Consider the following 11,806-nt stretch of genomic DNA (forward strand, 5'->3'; position numbering starts at 1 on the left):
GTACACAACGCGTCAAAAATTCGCGGAGTAGACGCGAGGGTCTAGAGGCAAAAGAAGCGGTTTCTCTTAGGAATAAATAGCACCAACGAGCACTGTACCAGCTAACTAGTAGCAATCGTTTATCCACAACTGTGTCGCGGTATTTATCTCTAAGAAAAACCGCTCTTTTTGTCCTTAGATGTCCGCGCCTACTTCGCGAATTTTTGACGCGCTGTGTACCAGCTAACCACAGTTAACTCAACTCAAGCGATACAAGACAGCGCTGAGTTAAGTTGTCATGAATCATGCGGATTACAGATGGTCATGTCTACAAAATTTTCGGTCCTAGTAAAACTAACTCGAACTTGAGTTATCGTAAACACCCATAGTAGCCTCTCTCTCTAGCTGCTTTGTGCGCATGCGGTGAACATTCAAGCACGTTTGAGCATTTCTCTTTCTCGCGTTCTTTCCAATGCTTTATCTCGCTCGCACTCGCTTAGTAGACGCGCCTGCGCATAATGACGCTCGACTATCTATGCCCATATTTGGACTTCGTGCGTCTCCCTTTCTCGGGCCTCGTGCCTCTCATTGCGAAGATACGCGACTAGCAATATAGGAGTATTATATATATGGTTACGGTGCAGACAATGGGTGCTTTCCTTTTAGGAGTTGACACAAGTCGACACAAAAGTCATTCTGTCTTTGTTTCTCACTGAATACTGAACAAAGACAGAATGACTCTTGTGTCGACTTGTGTCGACTGTGTCTCCTAAAAGGAAAGCAGCCAATATAGTAGCCTCTCTCTCCAGCTGCTTTGTGCGCATGCGGTGAACATTCAAGCACGCTTGCGCATTTCTTTTTCTCGCGTTCTTTCTCTTACTTTCTAATGCTTTGTCTCGCTCGCACTCACTTGGTAGATGCGCCTGCGCATAATGACGCTCGACCATCTATGCCCATATTTGGACTTCGTGCGTCTCCCTTTCTCGGGCCTCGTGCCTCTCATTGCGAAGATACGCGACTAGCCACGGCTGCCATTACCTAAACCCCTCGGGGGTCGGCGCCATATTAGCAAAGAAGAAGAAGAAGATGTTAACTTATGCCGGAACCGGTAGAGTTTAACTATAGGATTTCAATGCTTCTGTTTATACAAAATTGCCAAATGCGTATAAACAGAAGTATTGAAATTCTATAGTTAAACTCTACCGGTTCCGGCATAAGTTAACAGTTATTGCTTGTATAAACCAGGCCTTAAGGTCGATCACAATTACAAATGGAAAGCGACATGTGACGCTTTGTGTCGAATGTGTCGACTGTGTCTCCTAAAAAGAAAGCAGCCAAAATTGCCGAATGCGTATAAACAGAAGTATTGAAATTCTATAGTTAAACTCTACCAGTTCCGGCATAAGTTAACAGTTATTGCCCGTATAAACCAGGCCGTAGGCCTGTTCTACAATACTGTCGTAAGCTGTAAGTCGTAAGAAATTGACCAATCACAGATCAATTGCAGAAGAATAATCGATTGTGATTGGTCAATTTCTTACGACTTACGGCTTAGGACTGTATAGGGTCGTCTACAATGGAGAGTTGTAGGTCGTAACAGTAAGAAATTGACAAATCACAATCGATTATTCTTCTGTACTTTGTCTGTGATTGGTCAATTTCTTACTATTACGGCCTACAACTTTCCATTGTAAAGAGCCGTCTACAATGGAGAGTTGTAGGCCGTAACAGTAAGAAATTGACAAATCACAATCGATTATTCTTCTGTTAATAAGAGCCGTCTTCAATGGAGAGTTGTAGGCCGTAATAGTAAGAAATTGACCAATCATAGACAAAGTACAGAAGAATAATCGATTGTGATTTGTCAATTTCTTACTGTTACGGCCTACAACTCTCCATTGTAGACGGCTCTTATTGTAGAACAGGCTTTACTCTATACTGCCTACTCTTATTATAGACGACCCTTTAATGGCCTTTATTGTAGAACAGACCTTATGCAACATGGCAGACGCTTTTCTTCCATGCGCGTGCCTTGAAAAAGAATCCACGTGGTCGTATAGTATTTTACAAATATATATTTGCGTTTATCCATTTATTCGTGATTATAACGTGTTTCTGACATCAGATTGTATAAATTAGTAAATGTGACTATAAATGTGAGTATGAAAAGTTTTTTATGTGAAAAGAATAACGATAATTGTGCGGATAATCATTGCATCTACATATCCCACATCTGGTTTAAGATCTGATGTAATATAGTCAGTGCAGTATTCTGTAGTACAGTATGTTAGTACAACATTTTTAGTGCAAACTATGTGCGTATATCACATATCTAGTCGGTTCATATGTGTAAAAACGGCAGGCGTTGAATGTGCTTTCGCGAACAGTACACGTGTTCGTGTTCCATACCGCTTTGCGAACATAACCTGAAAACAACCACATGGCTTATTCTGCTGAGTGTTCAAATTTCTTGATACTTTGTTAATAATTTTCAATTAACATGTTGATTAAGTTTGTTCTTTTATTATTATAGATCTTGGAAAGTATTTCTATCTGGGATTGTATTATGGAACTAGCACCCAATAAACTCTGTCAGGAATTTTCATCTCATCAAAATGAACTATTTTTTCCTAAGCTTTTTCCTGAACTAGGAGATATACTTCCATATGAGCTAGATGATACACTTCCTGAGGTATATATAATGAACCATATATATGTGTGAGTGTGCATGTGTATATATGTGTGTATGTTTGTATGAATCTATTATATAGATTATCAGTACTTTTGCTTGCAATTAATAGAAATTAAAAGTATAATACTGGATACTTAAGAAAGTAATTTTTTTTCTTTTATTATTTCTACTTTTGTACTCTTAATTGCCTTTCTATTTTTAAATAACAATTTTCATAATATTTTTAATAACAATATTTCATAAAACTTTAGTAATAGGAAAATTGTGACAAGCTGATTAATCTATCAATAGATTCTAATAAATAAAGCTTCTTTATTTCTAACATTTAGTCGTTGCATTCTACTTGGTGGAATGATTGGAGAGATACAAAGACTATTGATATACCATTGACATTAGCACCAACAACATTTTTTATAGAAAATGATACATCAATATGTAATAACTATAAGAAAGAGACACAAAACAAACACTCTCTATCCCAGCTAAAAGAAAAGAAGAAAATAACAGGTTTGTAAAAATATTAAATTAATTTTTTTTTTAATGTCCTATCTATTAAAAACAATTTTTATAGCTTTTGTTAAGAAAGAAGATTTATCTGAAATAACACAAATTACTACAAAAAAGCCAAAAATTAATAATTCAGTTAGTCTGTCATTTCAAATAAAAGATAAAGAAAAAGGAGCACAAATTAAACAAATTATGAAATCAAAAGAAAATGAAAGCCAAAAGAAAGAAAATATAATTATACAAGTTAAGCAAGAAGAGGATAAAGAACTTCCTGGTAAATAAGTTAATAAGTAATTAATTTGCATATACATAATACACACACATAAGATGTTTCTGCATGACTAAACACACATAATTTTGAAGTAGAAATTCTAATACTAAAATTTTAAGAATTTTAAAATGTTGAGACTAAATTTTGGTATCTACTTAATATTTAAGAAAATTACAGTAAAGGTATATTTTATTGATTATTCTCTTTCTCTCTCTCTCTCTCTCTCTCGTTAAATTATATTTAAATATACAATGACATACATATAATTACTAGTATATAATACAACAATTTTAGCAAATTTTTGCAGAATATGAAATATAATAAATTATTAAAATTATATGAATCTAGTGCATACTATTACTGTTTTGCTATTAATATTATGTGTTAATTTCATATGACATACTTTTTAAAGACATTTTGTCAATTGTGCTTACTTCTGCAAGAATTTTTATAAAATTATTATTTCCACATGCATTATTAATTTCAGTATATGTATTTAAATATAATTTAATTTTTTTTAATAATATAACTTGCACAATTATCTAAATATTAAGTAGTGTTCAAAGTAGTAAGAACATTGTGTCACTGTTACATAGTGCATTGTACTTGATTGCACAAACTGCTATCTTCTAGTTTATACTATTTTTAAACGTTTATGACTCAAAAACCTATGAAAATCTAAATATTTATATTAGGATTTGTGTCTCGAAATAATTTCTTATGTTGATATTATTTACGTGTCTTTCAACCGTCAACGTGATTTTATGAGCACAAAAATTATCGTTTTCTGTAAATTGGCTTTTCTGTTTTTTTCTCTCTCTCTCTCTCTCTTTTTTTTTCATTTTTTTTTATTTTTTTTATTTTTTTTTATTTTTTTTTAATTAAGACGTATATAGAGACAAATATTATTATTGCTGATCAGTTTCTCTAGAGGCAATATTTTGCGAGATGTCAAGGTCACTGATTTGTTTTAAGGTTGTATTCAGGGTAAGATCTCAGTCAAAAGTTTAAGAAACATAGCGTAAACCGAACCTATTTTAATATTTAGATAATAATTGTTTGCTGGAATAGTATTATTTGTACTAAAATAAGTTACAAAAACTATTTATTATACTTTTAATAACTACGGAAAAGTTTTTACGTATATTTTGTCCCCTTTTGATGTTCACTTTTGATATTTTTGAGTAGAATTATACCCTACGTGCAATGTAAGATAAATGAAAAACTGGAAATATATTAATCATAAAAGGTTATTAAAACGTAACAAATGATGTATAAAATTACAAATATAATTGTTTTATGTATATTAAATATATATTTTTATTAATTGTAACAAAATATAAATTTATATTTTATGTGATATTCTCGAAATGAGTATTTTTTCAAGTGGAATTTGTTTTTAAGATATTTATTAACAACTGCAAAAAGTTTCAAAATTATGGCATATCTACATCTACAGTTTATTTTGTAATTTATATCAGAATATCGTGAAATCCCATAAGAACTCGTGTTAAATTAAAATCGTACTAACTTTTTAACAAGGCTCGCAAAGAAGCTGAAATTTTGCATAATTTCTTTTTTTAATATTATCTACTGACTGGCAAATTTCGAATAATCTGGCATATCTTTTATCTTACCCTGAATACAACCTTAAATGGAACTACATATTTTTGTTAATGCAATGTTGTGGCAGAAGTTACAATGAATGATAACATGATCTTCAAATAATAACCATAGAAAAGTAACATAGAAAACTTTGCGCTTAATTAAGTTTTTGCTTTCTGCAAAAATGGCAAGAGATTTACTCACTGAAGCGTTTCTTATGTTTGTAAATTTTGGTTCCTAACATTACACTTTAATGATTTAGAGTAATATAAACAAATTAAAAAGTACACATATGTATATGAGTAGAGATTATATCCTAATGTTTATTTTTTACACTAGTATTGAAAGCTGATGATGAAAACAGTTTGTTAGAACAATTTGAATTGTTCAACAAATGTGTGGGTAAACGTAAGTCTATATCTATTGCAAAATCAACCAAACTATCACAGATTAAACATGCTGCAGATAAAAACAATATGAAAAATGCATCAATTTTACAAACTGTGTATAATCACAAAAACCTCCAAAAGAAAAAAGGCGCAATTTTAAACAAAGAAACGGTAAAAGAAAGTATTAAGATTAAAAAAACATTAAATTTTAAATTTTATTAATTTATGTATTAAGATGATGTGCAACAATAAACTGTATAACGTTATTGTATTTTTTAATTTTAGGCATTAGGAAATACAAGAAAAATTTCTACTAAAACAGTCTATACATCTATACCATCATCTATTAAAACTATGTCGGTAACATCATCTGTGTCACAGAGAAATCATGAAAATAGTGATATAACAAAAACTGAAGCTGGAACTTCTGCAGATATGAAAATGAATCCCATGGTAAATTTTCTAACTATAATATATATATATATAGGATGTATAAAAAAAGTCGAAACCTTGGAATAAATAGAAAAAATGGAGTTTTTGGAAAAAAAGTTCTATATAAAAATTGTAAGGTTTTAACTAGCGTTACGTTGCAATATTAGTATGACTTTGGACAGCATTGTTAGGATCACAAAAATTATTTTAAAATTTTTTAATAAAAATCTTTAAGTTTAGTTGCACGTTCCTGTAACTGAGTTCAGCCGTTGCTATTTTTTCTTATAACACGCGAGGGTATCTGACTGCACGCGCGCCTATGCTGCAAGTTGACTTTCAGATCTCATAAATACATTTTCTCACTCGAAAAGTATTTAATAAAAAATAACTTTGTTTTTAAAAGCTCTTGAAATCAGCTTCAAGAATATGTGAAAAATAGATTTTCACTAAAAAATTTTTAAGTTTTTATGATCTTAACAATGCTGTTTAACATTTGTTATCTAACATGCCATTTAAATATAAAAGGGACACCTGTCTTTAAAAAGAGACATCTATTCTCAGTATCAAACTGGTCTTGAAACCTTGATGAAGTGAGCTGAAATGTTCACGAAACGTCGGTGTAAAAATCACTAACGTGATTCAAACCCGAAAAATATTTTTGAATGTTGATACAACATATCGCGAAAGTATCAAATATCAGATGCCACTTAAATCTCTACAACTTTTATATGAAACATATAAAACGTTTGTTTTCAAAAACTCAATCCTTTCCAAATATTCCGGGATCCCGATCTTTTTTTATATATTTTGGGTAAATATTGACAATAACGGACCACCTTCCGATCAACTTGAGCTTCACATATGTTATCAAGGATATTGTCCTGAGTGACATGCAAAAAATTTTAGCCGTCGCTCGTTGTTTATTAAAAAGTTATTATTATTGATAATAACAGGTCAACCTCCGATCTATTTGAGCTTCACATATATTGTCAAGGACATTGTCCTGAGTGACATGCAAAAGATTTTAGCCGTCGCTCATTGTTTATAAAAAAGTTACAAACAAAAAAAGTTTCATAAATAAATTTTTTTTTTGACATTATGTATATTTTCTTCATGTTGTAAGTGTGTAGGCAGGGGGGGGCTACGCCTCTCCCCCTGCTCCTCTCTCGAAAAAAAATAAAGAATTATTTTATGCAAGGTTATATATATGTAATATTCAAAAATAAAACATCATAAACAGAAGGTAATATGCATGCAAAACATGATAAGCTCAGGGAAGTGCAGGGGAGGGGCGTAGCCCCCCTGCCTACACGCTTACAACGTGAAGAAAATGTCCATAATGTTAAAAAAAATTTATTTATGATTACTTTTTTTGTTTGTAACTTTTTTATAAACAATGAGCGACGGCTAAAATCTTTTGCATGTCACTCAGGACAATGTCCTTGACAACATATGTGAAGCTCAAGTTGATCGGAAGGTGGTCCGTTATTGTCAATATTTACCATATTTTGTATATGTATATATATAAAGAATGTATAAAACTTAAATATTGACTATTCATTTCAAACTTTTTTTCAATATTTTTACATAAATAAATCCAGTAATTTGTACTTTACTTTTTTTTTAAGATTTACGATGTTTCTGTATCAGCATCAAATGTCTTGTCAGATCACAATTACGCTGGCTATGCTGCGAGAAATTCTAATGCCGGTAAATTAACAACAAATGTAATCTTAAAAAGAAAAATTTTAATTGTAAAAACAATAACATTTGTCGATATATATTTTCTACAGAATCTACAAAACAAGTATCTCTATTGAAGTCAAAGTATCAAAAGGTATTATGTAGTACCATGGAATGTTTTCATAAGAGCAGTTCAAAAACTGATAGTAATCTGAAATCTAATATATCTAGTACGAACAAGAAACCAGTATTAACTTTATTCAATCATATTCAAGCAACAGATAATTTGTCCAAAAAAAAGCAGTGTTCTAAAACGACAAAAGAATCTGGTGCAGTAAACAACATATCTATTAATAATATAGATAAGATTACATCAGCTTTGGCAAAGATAAAAAAAGATCGAGCTGAAGCATATAATTCTCATTTACATGGAAATACACAGCCAGCTATGATTTCTGTACTAAAAAAACTGCCGGACACAATTCCAGCAGTTTTATCTCACTCTAACACAAATATAGCGACTAGTGAATGTAAATTAATTCAAAATGTAAATAAACCAAATGTTGAACATGCACAAGAGCAAGCGACAAAACCTCGTAAAAAATTGAATTTATCTGAATATCGAAATAGACGAGGTGATGATGGTAAAATAGATTCTTCACAGCGCACAATATTAATAGATGTCTATCATGCTTATACTACAACAGAACCAATTGACAATCCTATTGATCCGCTTAATCCAATTTGGTCAGAAAGAATAATACTTTCAGTTACAAAAAATATATCAGAATTAAAACAAAGTGAATTAAAGCCAATTACTTGCGAAAAGAAAGTACAGACATATGAAACACTTTTTGAACTTTCTACAAAAGCAGTAAATGACACAAAAGACAAAAAAGAAGAAAGGTAAGATATGCATATGCATATGCGTGTATGAACGCACATATATGTTTATGTATAAAATCAGCGTGCTAATAAAACTACGATATGTTTGCTTGCTGGATTGCTTGCATACTGGCTGCTCTGCTGGATTTTCGTGCTATTTTTTGTGTAGTTCTGTGCTACTTCACTGCGAGAGTCAGGATATAATCTTAAGTTATATAATAATCTAAGGCTTTTGGTTTGTCAGCAAAAAAGCACGCAAGCAATCCAGCAAGCAAAAAAGTACTGGCTTAACTTATTTCTTACTCTGATTGTGAGTACATTGAATATCTTTTAATTAAAGCGGACCAGTTATCTTAACAACGGAAATAAACTCGAAATTTTATGTTAAGTGATGATATGTGTATTCAACAATAACTTACGATTAACGCAAAAAGACTGGTCCTCTTTAATGTGGGTTTTATTATGACATTTTATGAGAAATTTTACTATAAAATTTATAAACTTTTGCATTCTGTACTTATTATATTAAATGCGTAATATCTTATAGAAAAGAAAACACACACGATAGTAAAAATGATTGCAATCGAGAAAAAAGCATAGAAATATTGGAAGAAACCATTAGGCGTTCCAGAAGCTTAAGTAGATACAAGTCAAAAGACAAAAGCAGAAATAATATAAAAAGAAGTAAGATTAGGAGTGCAACTAGAAGCAGAAGTAGCAGCAGGAGTAGTAGCAGTAATAATAGCAGAAGTAGCAGCAAAAGTACTAGAAGCAGGAGTAGCAGCAAAAGTACTAGAAGCAGGAGTAGCAGCAGGAGTAGTAGGAGCAAGAATAGAAGTAGTAGGAGCGGAACTAGAAGCAGGAGCTTCTCAAATAGTCGATATCGCAGAAGAAGAAAATTAAGCCGTAGACGTAGCTCCGTCGTCAGCTCGACGAGCAACAGTAGATCGTCACACTCGTTTACATCTAGATCAAGGCATTCACGTTCACGTTCTAGATCATTCCGATCTAGATCGAGATCTTATCTACGTTATTACAGTCGTTCAAGGTAAGCAAAAAACAATATATATTTAAATAAAAAGAGATAAGGAAATGGCAACAAGCTAACACCAGATGTTCGGGTACAATTCTTTTTTAATTCGAAGATTTTAAAACAATATATATTGATATATCTATTGTTATAATATATGACTAAATTGATATAATACATTAGTATAATATATAAATTATAATATATAAATATAATAATTATATATATAGTATTCCCTTACGAAAAAGAATTACTGGCGGTAATATATTGCGGCAGTGGTACGAAAAAATTACTGGCATTCTGTGTAATTGCCAGTAATATTCTCAGTGATTCCTGTAATATCTAATAATATTCTTATGTGATTGTCAGTAATACTTATATTACTGACTTTATTTATATGTAATCGGCAATAGTTCTTTTTCGTAAGGGATTACACTGAAAAAATTGCAATTATTGTGGAAAAAGTTGGTGAAAGAAACAACAATAAAATTTATAAAAAGATCCGAGTATGATAACGATCTATCTTAACATAAAATCGTAATAATTGTATGAGCTAAGCTAGTTTTTTAGTTGCTATTTATAATTTTTTTTATACATTGCTATGCTATTAGAGCAATATAAAACAAAATTACAAAAATGCTTGTAACCTTTTTAAATTTGTTGCAAAAATATATCCATTCATATTATTACAGATCTTCTTCCCGTTCTACTTTTGATAAAAATAGAGGATCAAATTATCGCAAATGTAGTAATGATCGTGAAAGAAGTTATATGGAAAAAAATAGCAGATATAGAAAAAATTCGTGTATATATAGAAGAGCTGGATATCATCAGCGCCACGATAACAGAATGTCGTGGAGGTAATGCATGTTTTTTGAAATAAACATATTTTTTCTCTTAATTTCTCTTTCTCTCTGTCTCTTTCTTTTTTTCTTTCTTTCTGTCTTTCTGTCTTTTAATCTTTTGCTTAGAAGCAATGAGGTCAAAAAGTTACGCGGTATACTGTAATAAAAGAGATATGCACAAATGTGGAAAGCTGCATGAGCGATCAGCTACCGTTGAATAGTACGTACAAGCAAATTAATTGTTATCTTTTATTACTAAGCCGGTTTAATAATGATGACAACGAGACAGTGTAAGAATCGTCACGATGATTATTAAAAAATTATTTATTCACTTATATTTTGTACAGTTTTCTTGTGACGATATTACATTAATTGTTTTAAAATAACTGCGCGACTGTGATTATAATACACATTTCACTGCTAATAACTAAGTGATAATAACTGATTGACTGTAGCTGACTGTTTGATTCTGACTGTCTGCAGCGCTGCCAGTAACTTTTCCACTAGTATACATCGAAATATCTGAAATTATTCAACATTTCCTATGATTATAAAAAACGATCGTTGAACTCCAACAAACACTTTAAGATAGTTTTTTTGAAAAAGTACTTATTATTTTACTAATTTAAATATATAGTTTGGTTCCTAAAAACTTTTTACAACTTAAATTAAACGATTTACATAGCATATAGTATTAATAAAGTAATATTTGGAAACATACATACATATATATACATATACAAGGTGTTCCAGAATTGGTGTAACATCTCTCGTGAACAAATAGAAGGAGTAAAATTGAATCAAAAAGTCCTATACCATTTTGATAGAATTGTAATAGTTACCGAGATCTTAATTAACAAAGATCCGCGAATAAGCGTGCATCAGGCTGTCTTACGCGCGTAGGTAATAAGACAGCTCGATGTCCAGAGCCACATATAAAATGCTAAACCAAAATTAAATACATATATAACAAATTATTATCACATCTATAACCATAAAGTTTAAAATCTTTTATTTAATTCTAACTTTTATAATTAATTTTTATATTTAGCATTTCTTTGATAGGTTCAAATGATACACAGCCATTTTTCTTTTTTATCCCTGTACTGGTCGACATAAGAGCTACTATAGTTTTTGTGTTAAGTGTTTCAATCACGGGTTTTCAATCTTTTTAAATTGCTAAATATTTATTCAACGGAAGCATTTGAAAATGGTAATACTAAAAGCAGTAAAATCACTAGTTTTAGTTGAAATTTTTCTCGTCCAAATGAAGTTTTTAACTGAAAATCGGTTAGAGCTAGTCCATATGCCATTCTATATACGCCACAAAATGATGTATTACTTTTCGTTCCAGCAGAGAGAAACCTGAGAGCGGCCATCCCATTGTAATTTCTTACGACAATTTTGGCCGTTGATTCCAGCGCCAATATCCACAAAAGTGGATGTAATGCCCGCTCTATTAAGCGCAAGATGCAAACAAAAGTAACA

General features: G+C 31.2%; 1 protein-coding gene across 1 annotated transcript; it reads left to right on the plus strand.

Annotated features, from left to right (window-relative positions):
* The first annotated feature begins 3,343 nt into the window (after positions 1-3,343).
* On the plus strand, positions 3,344-10,359 carry LOC109862476. Its single transcript, XM_020442543.1, has 7 exons — positions 3,344-3,452; positions 5,394-5,614; positions 5,729-5,896; positions 7,504-7,585; positions 7,669-8,464; positions 8,991-9,491; positions 10,166-10,359. Exons 1-7 carry the CDS (start codon positions 3,371-3,373, stop codon positions 10,335-10,337), a joined length of 2,022 nt encoding a protein of 673 aa, XP_020298132.1. The 5' UTR covers positions 3,344-3,370; the 3' UTR covers positions 10,338-10,359.
* Positions 10,360-11,806: the final 1,447 nt, after the last annotated feature.

The sequence above is a fragment of the Pseudomyrmex gracilis genome, unplaced genomic scaffold, assembly GCF_002006095.1.
Source record: "Pseudomyrmex gracilis isolate BER0280 unplaced genomic scaffold, ASM200609v1 scaffold_1827, whole genome shotgun sequence".
NCBI lineage: Eukaryota > Metazoa > Arthropoda > Insecta > Hymenoptera > Formicidae > Pseudomyrmex > Pseudomyrmex gracilis.